The 20,221-nt window shown below is 41.7% G+C and overlaps 1 protein-coding gene across 1 annotated transcript in view; it reads left to right on the top strand.

The window, feature by feature from the left end:
• The window catches only part of fhit (fragile histidine triad diadenosine triphosphatase), a 357,159-nt gene that overhangs the window by 278,778 nt on the left and 58,160 nt on the right, over positions 1–20,221 (top strand). Inside the window, exon 7 of the mRNA XM_054616913.1 lies at positions 9,752–9,820. Coding sequence (XP_054472888.1) covers positions 9,752–9,820 — 69 coding nt within the window. The remainder of the gene's footprint in view (positions 1–9,751; positions 9,821–20,221) is intronic.

Genomic DNA, 20,221 nt, shown 5'->3' on the forward strand with positions numbered 1-20,221 from the left:
GGGGCTCCGGCAAGTAGTGAGTTGCAGTAGTCCAGGCGGGAGATGACCAGAGCCTGGATGAGCACCTGCGCCGTCTCCTTAGTGAGGAAGGGGCGAATCCTCCTGATGTTGTAGAGGAGGAATCTGCAGGAGCGTGTGACCGATGCAATGTTTGCTGAGAACGACAGTTGGTCGTCCAGGGTCACGCAGGCCCAGTAAGGCCACCATATACTGGCAACCCACCTGCAGCCTTGGATGTGCCCCCGAGACATTTGCTCCAACCACTTTCATCACCACCCAAGCAAAAAACCCTGAACGAACTCCAAAGGGAATCCGCTCTTCAGCCTAACAATGACAGAACAACAGCTCATTAACTCACCGTATATACAAAGGATAAAGTCCTACAGTATCTGAGGAACTGCTCCAGTTCACTCCTAGAAATTCCTACAAGATTATTAAGCCTTTGAATTAGACTGTTGTGGTCAACAGTATCGAATGCTAACGTCCAAATAACCATAACTAAACTAGCTCCATCATCAGCAGTCATTAATATATCATTTGAGACTTTAAGAAGAGCTTTTTCAGTTGAGTGGAGTTTATAGAAACCAGATTTGAGTTTATCAAACACAGTGTAGTTACAATATTTAAACAATTTGCATTTCAACACATTTTCTTTTAGTTTGGAAAAGATAAGGAGTTTAGAAATAGGCCTGTATTTCTCTGGCAGGGAGGGGTCCAGCTTGGCTTGAACAATAGCCCGCTTAAGATAACTGGTGACACACCGTACTACATATATTGACTAAGCAAAGGCCAATGAGGTAAAAAAAACCTTTAAAAACAGAAAGGTTTAAAGGACATCTACTGGGATCGAGGAGGGTATCGTTTATCTTAACAAGGCTGCAATATCCTATACGGACACGCAAGAAGATGGATGGCAATACAACTAGCAAGTGGACTAGACAGGGGTGAGATGTTTGCCCTAACATTGACAACCTTATTCATAAAATAATAAAAACAATGTACTGCAGTCAGTGTTTGAGAAGATTGGTAAGTTATGAATGCTGGGACAGACGATATATTTTAAAGTTTCAAACAGGACTTTAGTATGTCTCTTGCTGGAAGACATTAGATAAGATAAACAAGATCTCTTAGCCTTCACCTTATCATTATTGGTAAGTTTTCATGAGCGTCATTCATTCGTCATTTGGCCCAAGACTATCAATAGTTTCATTTATCCATGCGGATGGATTTTTGGAGTGAATCTTTTTAATTTTAAGAAGAGCCACTTTTATCAAGGAGCAGTTCCGTCCTATGAAACAATATTGCTGTCAAACCCCATGGAGATATTGACAGCTCTTTGAAACAGGTGCGTCTCATATTGCAGGAAGGCTTAAACTCCAATGTAAAGCAAATATCAATTAAAATACATTTATGGTCACTGACACATAAATCCTTAGAGCCAAAAAGCTTATACCATGTGTATAAACAAGGTTCAGAGTGTGCCCACCTGTGTGTTGGGAAAGACATGTTTAGTTTGAACATGAAGGATTTAGTGAGAATGAGAAATTCAGAGGAGTATTAGTATTACATGTAGTTTTATCAATATCAAGATTAAAATCTCAAAACCATCACAATCTTTTCCAGCGATATAATATATGATAAAAAAAAATTGCTAAATCTGCTAAAAAGCCAATTGGGCCTAATCGTCTGTTAATAAATTATTAGAATTATAATTAAAATACAAAAGATAGGATTTAGCCAACCAGACATTTGTAAATCAAAAGAACAGTATTGCTCTGTGCCTACCTCCTGGCTCTATTAAATGGGAATAATAAATATTTTGCTGCCATGTTTCAGTCAAGAACATAAAGTCCATACTTTGGCTACTAAACAAGTATTTCAGCATGAATGACTTGTTTCAAATAAACCGTTCATTGATCAGGGCCAGCTTGGCTAGGGAAGACAGAGCAAGCCAAAGAGCCTTTTATATCGAGCTAAGACCCATTGCTCTGAAAATACACCCTAGCTGTGTAACAAACAGAAGCACATGGCTAATTATTGTGATGAATGACATCATCAGACATTTCAGATTTTTTTGTTCTACTGGCAAAGGAATGACCAAGCACTCTGCCTCTTATTACTCGCTGCCTTCAGTTATTGGCTGGTTAGGTTGAGGATTGAGATAAGTAAGGATCAGAGTAAGAATATCAGGGTAAGCTTACCAAAAGGCAGAGTAGGGCGGGTCATACCTTTCGCCATGGCAGTAAAAAAAAAATGTTGCAACAGATTATGTTATTCTGCAATATAATTGGCCATGTGCTTCTGTTCTAAAACATAAAAACTTAAACTTGCATCATCATTATACAGATACTATTTTGGAGAATGGGCCTTCAGAACATCAGTCTGCGTTTGGCTTTCAATGGGCAATGGGCTTTCAGTCGAATGGGACATTTTCAGACTTTTGGATTTCGGGAAAAGGGGCCGTCGGAACAATGACATGGCAGGCATCGAAGGTTCCAAAAGCACAGAAGGTGGACAGTAAAGTAATGGTCTCTATTTGGAAAGAGTCTGGTGTGAGTGGTGACAGACAGGCCAATGGGGGGAGAGAGCGGTTATGACATTACTCTGTGGCAACGAAGACTACAATGGACAGCCCGTTAGGATGGATCCAGTTTTAAAGGTTTGAACGATTCCTTAACAAGTTAAAATTGTCAACGAGCCCAAGAGCAGGGTTAAGTGTCGTCCAACAGTAGTTGTGTAGCCAGCCCTTTCTGGGTCTTTAGCGGCCACAGGCCACCACCTTTACTCAGATTGACTGGCTGTCCAACTCATTTAGTCATTATGATTTTGAGTCATCAATTGTGTTGGACAGTAGTTCCCTGTAAAATCTTCACTGTAAAGTCTCTGTACTCATTTATTAATTCAGCATCTATTTTCACATTTTCCTCAGCTTTAGTAAAATATATTGCTGTCGAGGCTCACCACTGTTCAGTCATCATAAAGAGAATTCAACATCAAACATAAATCCACTACTTCATCTGTAATCTCTATTGTATCTCGATGTATCTTGAGTTATAAACCCAGCCTGAGGTAATCCTCTTCAGGCAATGAAGAATTTATTGAATGCAGCTGAACATTCCTGATTTATTTCCCAACAGAACTGAAAAGGAAAGTTACCAAAAAGACCAGTGAAACTTGAACTTGTCTAAACAAGATGTTGGAGATTCTCGTATGATTTACTGAATATATTCATTATGCAATCAGGTGTCGTTGACCTGTGGAAGCAGGGCTTTGTGGACTGAATATCTCTCTTGTAACTAATTAGGGCTCCCTGCTTTGATCTAGACCTTCTTCTTCTTCCCGTTTCATTAACGGGGACCACATCTGTTTATAACAAAGTATATTAGTCAGCTCGTCAGATTAGATTCCAACAAAATCCCTTATGTTAATATATCAGCTATTTTCCTTGTTTGTTTCTGCATCATCAGATTATTTAGGAGACATCTGGTCAAAGCAAATACGCAGACTTTGTCACACACCTCTATTTATCAGTGAAGTTGATGGGAGCTAGCATGCAGCTTTGCATGAAGGATGTTCTCTTTAAGTGCACATCATTTTTAAGCAGTGGATGGTGGGAGGTGCTCACCTCGAGCCCCACTGAAGGACAACGCAGAGGAACTAACAGTGAACAACGACCTCAATATCTGCAGTGTGTGTAATCATGCAACAGCAGTAGAGAGGAGAGACACTGTGACTAAGTGACAAGGACACAAAGTGTCTGAGGAAAGCTTCAAAGTAATGCTGATCCAGTAGAGAGAGAAAGTTAAAATGTTTTTTCTTTCTTGTCGTCTCACCTTTCGGACTGAGGCACTTGTGGCAAAATCTTTGCTCCATGATGGATAAGAAATATCATGGCGGATTGCATTAAAACATCCAGTCTAAATCATTGTAATAAGTCCACAGTATTGACACAACAGTGCTATGCAGATAGCTTTATCAAAAAAAAATGCAGGTTCATAAGCTAAAAAAAAAAAATCAACCTGGTTCAAGCTCTGCTTTCTCCTGAACACAACGTCACCCGCCTGAACACTGCGTTGACCAGTTCAATATCTGCAAGCTCACATTTCTGGTAGATTACTTTAAACGTGAACACAATCATTCTACTGTTTTCCTCAAAATTGACTGACAGCAGCAGAGCCTCTTCTCCGGCAGTAGCTGCTCGTCGTCCAGCAAGGAGCAGAATGTCGGACCCTGCTGCAGTTAAATACAGCGTTTTCACAGGGGATTCTGGTGCTCGGAAATACTACCACTTTTGTCAACCGCCAAAATCAACACTAAATGAAAAGTTCCTTGTAGTAACTTTAAGATACGAATCTATACAATGCAATGTGACACTAAAGTAAAGTGTCTCACAAAGTAATGTAACCTTTGAACAGATTTAGCATATCTAAGTATACAGGAAAGAGGGAAGTTGACCAATGTTCTGCCAAGTTCCAAGCTTGCTCAACTTTTATTGGAGCACAGAGTGAAAAGGGGTGGGGCTTGGAAAAGGACAATCATTTGGACAGTAGTTCAAATAATTGTCACCATGGAAACTTTAGAGAGTTCTAAAATCCTCTTTCATAGTTTACAATAGTATAAACTGCTGTGCAGTTATTTGGCATCTGATTAATCTACAGCAGGGGTCTCAAACTCAATTTGGCTTGGGGCCACTGCTGGTATTGTCGTCTCATAGGAGGGCCACTTCAACGTTCAAGCACTACAAGAAAGCGCAATATTTTTGAAAATGTACTTTTTTATTTCCATGTTTTTAATAACTTATTGAAACATTGCACTGAACCAACACATACAATCCCTGAATACATTTGTGCTTTATTCTATTTCTTGCCAGAGACCTGGCAGCGCTTCTGCTCACACAGCTGAGCAACATTTGCCCTGATCAAGGTTACAGTAGAAACTCTGAGTACAGCTTCAACATGGGCATCACTAAGTACTTGCATTTATTAAAGTTCATAGTCAAGAAAAGTTTTTCACACAGATACGTGCTTCCAAAAAGGCACATTACCCGACTGAACATTTTTGACAGCTCAGGGAAGGATGGAAGTAATTCTCTCATGAATTGTCCAGTCATGTCTGCTTTTCCCTGTGCCTCTCTGAATTTAGCTTTTAGATCACTGTTGCACTGCAAGTCAATAAGTTCCATTTGCAACATACTTGGGACACTCTCCACATCAGCTGAGAAGGGGTCAGCAAACAGCTGGAAAGTGTCACAGCGTGCCTTGAAGTCAGCAAAACGCTGATCAAACTCCTGCAGAAGGTTTTCACTAGCACAGGCATATTCACCACCACTGAAGGCTGTGCCCTCCTCCACGAGAGACCTGCATGTTGTGAAATGGCTGAGATATTTTACAGAAAGCTGAGTTTTCCACAATTTCAGTTTAGCGGAGAAGGCTTTCACATTTTCATAAGCTGCAGTGATAAGCTGACCCGGGCCCTGGAGCTTCAGGTTAAGGATGTTCAGCTCCTGTGTTAAGTCCACTAGGAATGCAAGGTCCATAACCCACCCTGGATCATCAGGTTCAGGAACATCCATTCTGTCATCTTCCATGAATTTCTTCACTTCTGCTCTTAAGTCAAAAAATCTCTTCAGGACACTACTAAATGATGTACTTTTACTAAAGTAAAGTACATCACCATATGTTGTAAAAAGGCCCTGAACTGGCGGTGCTGTAAACTCCTGGACCTGATGTAACTGATACATCTCAGGACAACAGACATGACATGCTACACAGTGCCTGTTGGTGTACGATGCAGTGCAGAACGACTGCTGGATCTGCATTTTCCTCTAACTTTCTTTGAACCAGCGTTACCAGTCGGTCATAGACGGGGCTCCATCCGTGGTAATGCCCACCAGTCTGTTCGCACAGCTCCTGAAATATATCCTTGGCTGTGGTGCGGCCGTGCATTGACACAAACTCAGCAGCTCTTCTGCTTTATCGGGGACTGTTATTGCCGACGGACAGGTGTCGGTATGTGACTGCAGACCACATTAGGCTACATTATTTTCTTACTTTTCTTTTATCTCGCCGCGTACGCATCACTTTGATTTATTTTGTCAGAGAGAGACATATATACGTATAATGTCCCGCTGGGCAGCAACTTAAAAAACTTTTTTGGAGGTGTTGTGAACGCAGCGCTGGGACGAATGTCCGCGTTTAATAGAAACGAGGCAGCCAGCCAGGCACGGAGGAGAACTCTCCATGGCAACGCTTCTGTAACTCTCCATGGCAACGCTGCTGTCACTGTCACTCATTGAGAATGTTTCTCTGCTTGCATCAAGCCCAGTCGATGTTCCGCCCCCGAGAGCCATATACCCCACCGTGATTGGTAGGTTCGTTCAGCTCCGCACACAACACTGTAAAGTGCCATTCATATAAAACTTGCGGGCCGCACTAACGTTAAACTTTCATATTAAGGTGGGGGCTTAAGTTTTTTTTTCACTTCACAGTTGAGTTTCCAAACATCAAGGATGATTTGGAAGAGGAGTTTTAGGAATTGTAAAATATGTTATGTATGTATAGTACACTACAATCACTAAAACGTTATAGTATTAAGGATAAGTCTGCAATATTCAACCTATCCTTATAAAACAGTTTGTATGACATCTTACTTAAAGTTACTCCCCATCTTTCTTGCATTTTCATATGAAAGCCGAACCATGTGTCAACACCCGCTCATTACAAGGTAAATGGAGGAGGATGACCCTGCTCTACCATTGAGCCACAGTTACACCTAATGCATACCGTCTTTTCAAAATAAACTCTGACAGGAAACAACTTAGGTTTAGGAAAAGCTCACAAAATACTTAGGTTTAGGCAACAAAACTACATAGCTAGGTTTAGGAGAAGATCATTATTCGGTTAAAATAACTCCGGAAGTGCCGTAACTGAAGTACACAGCTTACATGACAAATAAAATCAACAGTAATTACTTGTAACACACAGGGAACGAACAGCAGGCTCCTGGGTGAAATATCTTGTTTGACCCATCCATCACTACTCCTGCCCACCCTGTGTGGGTTTTTACAATCTTCATACTTTTTCAATCATGTTTACGTGGATTACATATGAAATTATTTCCTTATATATCTGTGAATCACAGCTCAGTATTTTTTGTAGGTGTAGTTACGAATGTTTGATGAGATCAGCCTACAATATTCTAGTCTGCAATGTGTTAGTCCATCTCTCAATACTTCCTGACTTCGAGTCATTCTGAAGACATTACTCTTTCACAAATGCTTGGATTACAATTGTTTCAGTTATTCCCTAACACAGCTGGACACTGTTAGTCAAACAGGAGGATAGTATGTGGGATCGAGCCAAAATGAATTACAGTGTGTGTGTTCATGGTTATGAAGGAACATGTCAGCCAGTGCAACAGGTTGACTTATTGATGTGAAGATAGATCAGCCTATGATACTTACACAATACTTGTTAGTAGATACATTCATGGTTGGTTTGGGTCAACATATTGAATTTATTATGATATTATTATAAGACAGACAATTATATTATATGATAAGAAAAATGTAGATTATCACTAGACTATTTCCTATTTGCTGTACAATTGTGTAATATTCCTTTAAGTATGGCAAACACATGCAGTGTGGCCCTTGCCGGGCATGTAGGCATTAAATTGTCTGGAACCCGCCACAAACACAAACACTGCTGCGTCAGGGCACTATAATTTCCCCTAACAGCCATACCACCCCCCAGTTCCTGGTATGCAGATGCTCACACACACACACACACACACACACACACACACACACACACACACACACACACACACACACACACACACACACACACACACACACACACAGTGTCCAGAGGCCCCTGCCTCATTCACTCAGCTCTCATTTAGTAAGCCTCTGTGATGAATAGCTCTCCCACCATGATGTGTTATTTTTTTCTGCTTCAGAAGTTTTCCTCAAGGTAGGCAAATTGAATAATGCAGACATTATGTAAATTACCTCATTAAATAGAAAATGCATACTAAAAAAGCAGACGCCTCCAAACATGCTATCTTGTTTGTAGCATTTATAAGCATTCATTCAGCCTGCCTCCACAGTTATCACAGTGTAGTAATGAAAAATGAATAACAGCCCCACAATTAGGTTATTATGCCCTGGATGATGCATACACACAAACAGACACCTCAGGACAAGTCCACAGATTACATAGGGGGATTTATGGCACAACACACAGCACCTAACTGCAATGTTGCTAATACATAATATGTAAATATACTGGATCACAGCACCGAGTAGGCCTTTCACTTGAAGGTTGAATGAACAAGCCTTGCACAAGGGTAAAAGCCTAAAATATTACCTGTAGAGAACAAATCTACCACCATCTGGTCACCTTGGATGTAACGTATGGAGCAGGGATCCATTCGGAGTATATATGTAGCTATTTTAGAGTAAATGTAGACTGGGGAAAGGAAAAATGTACCTTCATTTGAGGAAGTTATCATCATCGTTATCAACTGTGATCCTAAGGACAATGATGCACCTTAGGCCATGTCCGTTTTAAAACTAAAACGATCTCCGTCCACACATGCGTTTCAGCATCGTTTTCGAAATGATTTGCGTCCAGACTTGCCCCACTGAAAACGAATATCAAGTGACTATTCATGTACACTGGGCATGCGAGTGCCGGTGTAAACAGGAAGTACATTGGTTGCTTGGTTACAGATAATACGATTACACTACTCTTGATACTCATCGTGCTTGATACTTAAGAACTTCCTCCAAACTCTTCCTCCATAAACTCAAACAGACACATTTCGTGGAAGTCTTTAGAAGTTTTATTTTTCAAGCTTAGTTACAACACTGCAGGTCTAACTCTATCTCTCCCACACAGACAGCAAAATGGGTCCTAAGTCCCTACATGCTTGAACATCTATGTACAAACATTTGTAACAAATACCACATTATCCATGTTGAATTAACCTGGTAGTCAATCGGTATCAAGGCTGTTGTTGTTGTTCTCTTCCGGAAAAGGGTCACGTGGTAAGGGGGTGACGAATCAGGGAACGACACGTCGTAACTGCTAAGAACCAATCAAGTAGCGAACGCCGGTGCCTACGTCATCGTTTTCGAACTGCTTCATTTTCCGTCATCCACACTATCAGGAAAACACGGAGTTTTCAAACTTATCCGTCCTCGGGAGCGTTTTCAAACTCCTTCGTTTTCGGTGCCCTAAAACACCATATAGTGTGGACGCTCGGTGCAAACACAGCAAAAGATATGTGGATTCATTTGAAAACGGGTTAGTGTGGATGTGGCCTAAGTATGTGTTTTGTCAGATAAAGAAGTTTCTTAGGGACATTACAATATCATCCATGCAAAGAAGGAAATCAAAGTTAACCATAAAGACGGCCAAGTTTGCGACAGCAGTGGGGTTGACACCAAAAGGGGGGCGGTGGAAAAAGTCAATTAAATCCTTAAAAGCATAAAAATAAGGAGTCTCTGCGGTGTGCAGGTAGGTGGCTTGTTGTAATGCACGGTCACCCTCCTGTGATTTGTGGCACGGCAGCAGCGCACCGCTCTGGCTTCTCCAATGTACTGTGAAGTAATGAAGACTCTCTAAGGAAACCGACTCTGTCACATCAGTCTGTCAGACCACTCCCAGGTGAAAATGTTCCTGTGTCTGTAGACAGTGCACTGCATCTAATCCATTACTGTCTCTTGGTTGTTTGCTTACAGCATGTCCACGTCCATGTGCTGCCAAGGAAGGCGGGGGACTTTGAACGGAATGACAGCATCTACGATGAGGTCAGATTGCAAAATTTGAAGCTACTTTTATGCCTGCAGATTCTAACCCTTAATGTAAATCTTACATCTTAATCTGACCTACGCTACCCTGGGCTGGACTAATATGTTACTGTCACGCCATGAATAGAGCAGAATAAATAAACAGAATAACCCTGGCCTATAATATTCTACGTAATCCACATCAGGATTTATATGGTCTTGAAGATGTATGCCCCTAAAGAGGTTTGGAATGACAAATATCTCTCAACAGTTCATCCATCTCATTGTACTGCTGGAATGACACCACAGCACACATCTGTGCAGTGCATACTGTTGCTGTATGAAATGTCAGTGTTGCAGTCCTCAAGATTGGTCTTGGTCTCGAGACCGGTCTCAAGATTGTTTGTTGACATCATTACTGTGATTGCTCAGAGAAACAAAAGAAAATTCCAACTCATAAAATCCACCTCTGCAGTGCCTTTTGATCTATCAGTACAGTTCTCATGGTACACACACACACACACATACACACACACACACACACACACACACACACACACACACACACACACACACACACACACACACACACACACACACACACACACACACACAGGGTATAGATGACAATAAAAGAGGTGAATGAAGAGGAATCTACATTTTATTCTGTTGGTGTTTTTATGGGAATGTGGATCTCTGCCTTGGTCTTGACTTGGTCTCAAGCAAGGGTGTGTAACTTTGGAATAAAATACACCCTGGACCCGTTCAGTGATCAGTTCAGTTTTAGCCTGTCAAATATAAACATTTCAATTATACCGAACGGGGAGATGTCTTTACTGATTCCTGCTTGTGTTTCCATTCCATGTTTTATCTAAGATCTGCATACTCGAGAGCTCTGATACATATCTATAATAGTTACCTTCATTAGAAGTTGTAATGCTTGTTGATCTGAGAATGGCCTGCTTGAACATTAAACACTACACTCCATTCCTGTTAAAGAAATGGGCCTCTTTGATGGCCATTTGAAAGTTGATGGGGCATCTCTGCTAATTTACTTGGCTGATAGCGCTCGAGGCAATCACCTAGTTCGCCTACGCTCCTACCAGGCAAAACAGCAATATATAAATAAGCAAAACAACAGCATGATGTGGATCCTTTTCTCTTCCAGTACTGCACAACTGGCATTGTTCCGCTAGAGTGAGACTCCTGTGTGTTACTGCAGGAACTTGAGAACACAATTCACTGCTAATGAACTGATTCACCTGTGGCTCCTAATAACTTTAATTAAACATCTGAGAGATGAGTTTGAACAAATATCAGCAGGCTATGCAGCCCCCAGGAGCCAGAATCTCCAAACCAATGAACCACAGCACTTCAATAAGAAAATAATGAACATGCCTTTCAGTGCTGTTTTAAATTTCTAAGTGACATTTTGAATTTGTAACAAGAGAGTCTGTAGCAAATGAATATCAATGACTGGTGAGTTTGATATGAATATTCCAATAACCATGTTTAATAAAAAGAACTTCACTGTACTTTCTCTTTGTGCCTGAGGGGAGAAATGAAACGTGCAGCTCCACAGCAGAGTCCCAGCAGCAAAATATAAATAGGTTTGTTTTTAATTTGCATGCGATCATAAGGGTTATTGTGGGAGCAGCGCCATCGTCACCATTTATATTTTCCATGTCACATCCAGCAAATGAGAGTTTTTTTTCTTTGAGCTGTTTTCTTTGCAGTGAATAATGACCCAATGTTTGTTCCCCTCGTACCTTACCACTGTTAAGTGTTTTATAGATTCAACATGTTTATTTGTTGATAAAGACTATTTAAGAGGTTATAGAGCAGGTGAAGCTCCTCTGTCTCTACACAAACCTATGGGTAACATTCCATCATGATGTTACAAACAGCAGCATGAGGCAACTGTCCATTTTTTTACTAAAAAGCCCACTGTTACAGGTTAACATTGAGATAGGTGACACATTTAATGAATGGGGATGCTTCCATACAGCACAAGAGGGCTTGATTAATTGTTTGATTAATATAGATATGATTTTAATAATATACTTTGGCCTTGATGGGACACACATTCATTGTCTTGCAAGTCACAAGTCAACTATGAAATCCTGAGTCAACAAGTCCCAAAAAGTGTGGCCCTTGTAATAAACAGGTCATTTTGTGCCATTCACCAAATGAATGGCATATTTTTGGACAGTGTAACAGTTAGGTTAGTATATACATGTTTTTTTGATAGCAAAATAATCATGCGTGCCTTGGTATGTCATACTGAACCTGGGAACAATCATTTGTTGTATCTAAGCATAATTTTTTCTACATATCACTGTGTTGTTAATCACGTCTGTCTGCTATTCTGCTGGGCACTGTTGAGGCGCATACCACATAACTTAAATGTCCACAATCTGATTCCTGGCTGCTGGAGTTTTTTCCATGACATACCCCTCTCACTCTCCTCATGTCTCCTGTCTTGTTCTACTGGCTTTCAAAAAAAGGCAAAATACCAAAATAATCAAAATAAAACACAAAAACTTGCACTTAAGGAAGTTGTCAAGGTTTTTTCCATCTCCCAAGTCCAAGAAATCTTTATTTTACTCTACCACAGTTTAATTATATTGTTGAAATGAGTTCATTAAGATTCTGTTGAGTTTGCATGAACCGCAAACAGCATCAATTTAAAAGCAGGAACAGACCAGAAAACCTCATAAAACCTTGCTGTTTCAGTACAATATAATATATAATATAGCCAGTTTTTGCTAATGTATCACCCCCTATACCTGAATAAAAGTGCAATAACAGAGAACTTCTCACAGTAAGACAGGTAAAAAGCTATTTATTACCTCCGCCCCCACTGCCAGGTCCAGTGCTTTATCAGATGCAGATAGTGCGTGACAGTGAAGCCACACTCAATGGGCTGTTTATCGCTGTAAAGAGAAAGGATGGGACTCGGGAGTGCCGTTCTATTGTCATTTAATTTAGATGAGGTGGAGCAGCACCAGAGACCGTGGCTGCACAGTCGATCCAGTGGGCTGACAGCAGCTCTGTGATAGTGAATAGAGTCAGCAGCTAAACACTGTAGTAGCTATCTGTCTCTGTTTGCTCCATCCCCCTCTATTCCTCTGTCTCTCTATTGGTATATCTGTCTCCCTCTGACTTACCAGATGGCACATTCAATTTTCTTTACAGCATCAACTTGCCCAAAAACAGCTGTCACAATGCATCATACTTGCTTTATGAGTCTGGCTTGTGTGAGCCTTTGTCCACAGGATTATTTAAACTTTATTTTGCTTCATTTTCGTCCTTTGAAACCCTAACCAATTGCTGCAATGATTAGTGGTCTATTTCAGAGTCTTTGCGTTCTCACTGACGTTCATGAATGCAGCAGTCCATTCTCAAGCTAAATTGCATCAAAATTGATAAAAGCAAATTACAAATAAAGGGTGACATTAGTTAACCAAAAGTCTAAATCCTGTCATTACATTTTGCTGAGCCTGACCATTGATGGAGCTAAATATATCCTTTTTATCCTGAGGGTGGTGCTCGAGGAAAGGTCATAGGGTCATTATAATCAAAAGTGTTGATCGGGTTTGGGCTGTTTTGTTGCTTAAAGCTTTGGGTTCACTGGAGTACAGGTCTGGTGTGGGCTGGTTTAGCAGTACCAATATGGATTCAGGGTACTGACTCCAGTCCCAGTTTTAGGCCAGAGGCGGGTTCTAATTGCTGGAATGTCAGGGCCATGACCTTAATAATTCTCAATAATCGTCCGGATCAGTCATTCCCAAAGACTGGGCCTGGACCTACTTGGGGGGTTGCAGGAGATTCAGTTAAAGTCGCAAAATACATTTCTTCCATATACTTTTTTTTGGCATTTCTATCTGCAGTACACCTTTGAGCCACAGTGGGGAATATGAATGTTGTTATAGTTCTGATAATTGTAGCTACTTATCTAATTGTAACACTGAATGTAATATAAAGGTCTAGCTACATTCTGTTGGTTTTACTGATGGGAGGAAAACAACAAGAACATGTTAACTCCACCTAAATGCATTAATTTGGTCTGATTTATAAACTTGTTATAAAGATTTCAATAACACATGCATAAAACAAAGTTCTGATTTAACAGAAATTGAAATGGCTGGTTAACATATTCAAGATAATATAAGGTGATGTAGAAAATGGCAGTAAAAGTGGTCAGGAGTGTTCATTCACGCACAAATTCACTCTTCTCCCAAATTATAGATACAGCTTATTGTGAATTGGGTTGCCATGTATTTTTTCTCATTCTTTCAAAGTGGGTTCCCAAAAAAAGTTGGGAACTCTGGTCTCAATGACCATTGATATGTATAGCAATCTGGTCAATAGTTGTGGACATGTTGTAAAGGGAGGGAGAATGGTCATTCACAAAATATTCTATAACCAGTTAGGTTTTCTTGTAGAACTATGTCAAAGGCCTTTCATGTTAGAAAGTACCAAAGCACTTTGTGTATGTGGACGTGTATTACTTATGTTGTGGGGACATACATCTGGATACAGTCACATTATAGGGATTCGCCTTCCTTTTGGGGACAAAATGCACATCCCCATAACATTACATTTTAGGGTTAAGACGAAGTCTAAGTTTGGGGTAAGGTTAGGGTAAGAGTTAGGATTCTGTAAATAACCAGGAAGAATGTAAGTCAACGTAATGTCATCTAAAGTAATGGAAACACAACAGGTGTTTGTGAGTATGCGTGTGTGTGTGAGCATATACAGAGATTTTTTTTAGTGATTTTGTCTTTCATCTATTCTTCACCATGCCCCAGAATTTGAAATGCTGTGTGCCCTGAAATGTGCAGCGAAATAACTAATCTAAAAGGTCACTTGGGATATACATCAAAACATGACTAGAGAGGTGCACCTCACAAATACAATGGACGAAGTGTTACAGAACAAAAAAAAAAGTAAAAACATCAGGATGTTTCTTCTCATATTCGTAAGGATAAATGATTCCTTGTAACATGATCATATTCACAAAACACAGTTTTTCCTCCAGTCTAGCATGCATTTGAGTTTTCAACTAAAGATATTTGTATTTAAATAATGAATGAATGAATTGTTATATCATGTGGAAATTAAAAAAATGATACATCTATATATTTAATTCTGTTAAATCAGTGTGTTCACATATTTTAACATTTTCTCATGCTGTTCAATGCAATGCAAACTTGTTTTTAGCTTACTCCTCACCCTCTCTCTTATCCTCCCTACCTTCCCTCCCTCATTGGGCTCCTTGTTCTTGACTCCTCAGCCTCCTCCCTCCCCTGTTGAATTGTATATTTTATTCAATTCAATTCAATTCAGTTTATTTTGTATAGCCCAAAATCACAACTTACAAATTTGCCTCAGAGGGCTTTACAATCTGTACACATGCGACATCCTCTGTCCCTGAACCCTCACATCGGCACAGGAAAAACCCTAAAAAGAACCTTTAACAGGGAGAAAAAAGGAAGAAACCTATGGGAGAGCGACAGAGCAGGGATCCTTCTCCCAACATTAAGATTTTCTACCAAAAACAACAGAAAACTATTGTCAATGGAATCTGTCAATTGTAGTTGAAATATAGAAAGAGATGCTTCATGTCCAATTTAGTGGACAGATGATTAGCCATATTTTTCTACCCAAATTAAATAAATTCGTTGGAATTCCATCGGCCATTTTGATTATGAGAAACTTGTGTTGCACTTACAACGGCTGGCCAGTTTCACTACGGTCCACTGAGGTAGCTGATGTGCAACTAAAGCATCACAATCCATGCATATGCAAGAAAGTGGCTTTTGAATAGCTGTCCAGTAGTGACCACTATGGGGGAAAGGTGCAAAGGGTTCAAAAGTGGTTGCGCAGCTTGGACGTGCACCTCAGCGTTCGCTATCACGTGACTGTCACAAATAGTTAACTGATAAAAGCACTATTTACATGTCTAGGGATTAAACAAAGAAGGCCAATTCGTTTTAAATGATTTAGAAACAGGAGGTCTGAAAAATCTACATTTGAGTAAATATTTTGAAGCCATATCAAATAGTTAACAGGATATTCAACCTTTGTTTCTTTATAATGCGTTTAATACTTGACCTGTTTCTTAACAGGGCTTCTGCAAATGTAATAAAGTCCATCCATCCATCCATTTTCGTCCGCTTATCCGGGCCGGGTCGCGGGGGCAGCAAGCTAAGGAGAGTCCTCCAGACGTCCTTTCCCCAGCAACACTTTCCAGCTCCTCCTGGGGAACCCCAAGGCGTTCCCAGGCCAGACGAGATATATAATCCCTCCAGCGTGTTCTGGGTCTACCCCGGGGCCTCTTACCAGTTGGATGTGCCTGGAAAACCTCTAAAGGGAAGCTCTACTCCGAGCTCCCTCCGGATGTCTGAGCTCCTCACCCTATCTCGTAGGCTGAGCCCAGCCACCCTACAAAGGAAGCTCATTTCGGCCGCTTGTATTAGCGATCTCATTCTTTCGGTCACTACCCATAGCTCATGACCATAGGTGAGGGTTGGAACGTAGATGGACTGGTAAATCGAGAGCTTTGCCTTACGGCTCAGCTCCTTCTTCACCAACGGTCCGGTACAACTCCCGCATCACTGCTGACGCTGCACAAAACCGCCTGTCCATTTCCCTTTCCATTTTATCCTTGCTCGTGAATAAGATCCCGAGATCTTGGGGCAGTGACTCGCTCCCAATGCAGAGGGTGCAATCCACCGTTTTCCGGAAGAGAACTATGGCCTCAGACTTGGAGGTCCAGAGCCTTTAGCATCTCCGGTCGAATCTCATCCGGGTCTGCAGTTTTCCCCCCCTGCTGAGCACAGCCTGAGACAAGCCCTGCTTCCCCTTTCTGAGTCATCTCACGGTTTGCCAGAACTTCCTTGAGGCCATTCGAAAATCCTTCTCTATGGCCTCCCCAAACTAATCCCACACAGCAACCTCAGCATCAGCAGCCTCAGCAACTGCCGTAGCTGCAGCCCTTCTGGCCAACCGGTACCTGCCTGCTGATTCAGGAGACCCCTGGGCCAGCCAAGTCTGAAAGGCCTCCTTCTACAGCTTGATGGCCTCCTTCACCGCTGGTGTCCACCAGCGGGTTCTCAGATTGCCGCCACAACAGGCCGATCGCCTTCCGACCGCAACTTCTAGCAGCAGCTTCCACAATGGAGGATCTGAACATGGCCCACTCGGATTCCATGTCCCCAGCCTCCCCCGGGACGCACAAGAAATTACTGGGTGGGAGTTGAAGACCTCGCGGACATGGTCCTCAGCCAGACGTTCCCAGTTCACCCTCACCACACGTTTGGGTTTACCGGGTCTGTCCGGCAGCTTCCCCCGCCACCTGATCCAACTCACCACCAGGTGGTGATCAGTTGACAGCTCTACTCCACTCTTCACCCGAGTGTCCAAGACATACGGCCGCAGGTCTGATGACACAACTACAAAGTCGATCATAGACCTTTGGCCTAGGGTGTTCTTGTAACAAGTACACTTATGAACCTCCCTATGCTCAAACATGGTGTTTGTTACAGTCCATGACTAGCACAGAAGTCCAACAACAAAGCACCACTCGGGTTCAGATCGGGCAGGCCGTTCCTCCCAATCATACCCCTCCAGGTTTCTCCATCGTTACCCACATGAGCGTTGAAGTCTCCCAGAAGAACTATGGAGTCCCCAGTTGGCGCCCTTTCCAGAACACCACCCAAGGACTCCAAGAAGGCTGCGTACTCCGAACTGCTGTTTGGTGCATAGGCACAAACGACAGAGACTTCCCCCTCGCGATTCGCAGTCGCAGGGAGGCGACCCTCTCGTTCTCCGGTGAAAACTCCAAAACAGCGGCGCTCAGCCGGGGGCTCGTGAGTATCCCCACACCCGCCTGGCGCCTCTCACCCTGGGTAACTCTGGATAAGGATAGAGTCCAGCCCCATTCCAGGAGTTTGGTTCCAGAACCAGTGCTATGCGTGGAGGTGAGCCCAACTATATCACGTTGGTACCAACTCCGGTTCCTTCCCCGCCAGAGAGGTGACATTCCACGTCCCTAGAGCTAGTCTGTGATGCCGGGTGCCCAGGTTCCCGCCCCTGCCTGCCACCCGGCTCACACTGCACCCGACCCCAATGCCTATCCCTGTGGGTGGGATGTAATAAAGTAGTCCATGAATATGAAATATGAGTTTACAGTTAATTATAATCCCTCCTTGGCATTGAAGGGGTTGGTTAATGGCTTTTTATCGGTTACACTTGTCTTTTTGATTCTTCACAGCATTTAACATAAACGCCTACATACTCAGAGCCCGTGCGCCATCTGTGGTATAAACAAGTATAAACAAAGGTTGAAGTGCGAGGGAGTCCACACAGGCTGGGAGGGGTGGTAAATGTGACAAATACAGGACTTCCATCCAAAAGTCCACTGTATGTAACCAAAAGTAAATGTCTGTAGAGCTTCAAGGTTTGAAGCTTACTGCCACTGACCAAGCTGTGATATTTGACACATTGCTATGAGAACATTTTGGTCCTGAATACTTACACACGTAAATATTACGAGGCGAAAAAAGGTTGGATTTCAAAACCTTTTCATCATGAAGAAAGGCATCGACTAATCACGTTGTGTGGAACAGACTATTCAAAACATAAGCTAGTAAGCGACAACGCGAAGACTCCATATTCCAAACCAAGACAGCAAACTTTCTTTCTCCTTATAACCTTGACAAAGACAGCCTTGACACCAGATCCACTGCTTCCGTACTTTGCTTTAACAATAAAAGCCCTAGACATGTACACTGCTTAACTGTTATCTAGGGGGAGCTCAAATTCACGCAAAGCATTCGTTAAAATTTAACTGGTATGATAAGTTTTGGTGCCAAGTATTCACAGGTGAGTATTTTGCATTTCCGTGTCATTGGTCCGTCACTCCCCAGGTGTGTAAAGGCCTTTGGTCATGTATTTGGGGCAAGTTTACAGCGGGTAAAATAAGTATTGAACACGTCACCATTTTTCTCAGTAAATATATTTCTAAAGGTGCTATTGACATGAAATTTTCACCAGATGTCAGTAACAACCCAAGTAATCCATACATAAAACCAAACAAATAAGTTCAGAAATTAAGTTATGTGTAATAAAATGGAAGCGTGTTCAAAAAGTATTGAACACGCTTACTGAAATTAATTTAATACTTCGTACAAAAGCCTTTGTTTGTAATGACAGCTTCAAGATGCCTCCTGTATGGATAAACTAGTCTAGTGATTTTGGCCCATTCTTCCACACAAACAGTCTTCAAATCTTGAAGCTTCCGTGGGCCTCTTCAATGAACTCTGATCTTTAGTTCTTTCCATTGATTTTCTGTTGGATTCAAGTCAGGTGATTGGCTGGGCCATTCTAGCAGCTTTATTTTCTTTCTCTGAAACCAATTCAGAGTCTCCTTGGCTGTATGTTTGGGATCATTGTCTTGCTGAAATGTCCACCCCTGTTTCATCTTCATCATCCTGGTAGATGGCATCAGATTTTTATCTTTCCTTAAATTATATGAAGTTTGCCAGTGCCGTATGCTGAAAAACAGCCCCACACCATAATGTTCCCACCTCCAAACTTCACTGTTGGTATGGTGTTTTTGGGGTGATGTGCAGTGCCATTTGACCTCCAAAAATGGTGTGTATTATGGCATCCAAAGAGTTCAATTTTGGTCTCATCTGACCAGACTATATTCTCTCAGTATTTCACAGGCTTGTCTAAATGTTGTGCAGCAAACTTTAAATGGGCTTCAACATGCTTTTTCTTCAGCAATGGAGTCTTGCGTGGTGAGCGTGCATACAGGTCACGACGGTTGAGTGCATTACTTATTGTTTTCTTTGAAACAATTGTACCTGCTAATTCCAGGTCTTTCTGAAGCTCTGCACAAGTGGCCCTTGGCTCTTGGACAACTCTTCTGATAATTATTTTCAGAAATCTTGCGAGGAGCACCTGGTCGTGGCCGGTTTATGGTGAAATGATGTTCTTTCCATTTCCGGATTATGGCCCCAACAGTTCTCACTGGAACATTCAGAAGTTTAGAAATCCTTCTGTAACTAATGCCATCAGTATGTTGTGCAACAATAAGGTTGCGAAGGTCTTGAGAGAACTATTTACCCATCATGAGATGTTTCTTGTGTGACACATCAGTAATGAGACACCTTTTTATAGGCCATCAGTTGGGACTGAACCAGCTGATATTAATTTGCACTGACAAGGGGCATGATTGCTTTCTAATTACTGATAGATTTCAGCTGGTGTCTTGGCTTTCCATGCCTTTTTGCACCTCCCTTTCTTCATGTGTTCAATACTTTTTCCCACGTCACCATTTTATTACACATAACTTAATTTCTGAACTTATTTGTTTGGTTTTGTTTGTATGTATGAATTACCTGGGTT

This window comes from Anoplopoma fimbria, chromosome 17, assembly GCF_027596085.1.
Source record: "Anoplopoma fimbria isolate UVic2021 breed Golden Eagle Sablefish chromosome 17, Afim_UVic_2022, whole genome shotgun sequence".
NCBI classification, from domain to species: domain Eukaryota; kingdom Metazoa; phylum Chordata; class Actinopteri; order Perciformes; family Anoplopomatidae; genus Anoplopoma; species Anoplopoma fimbria.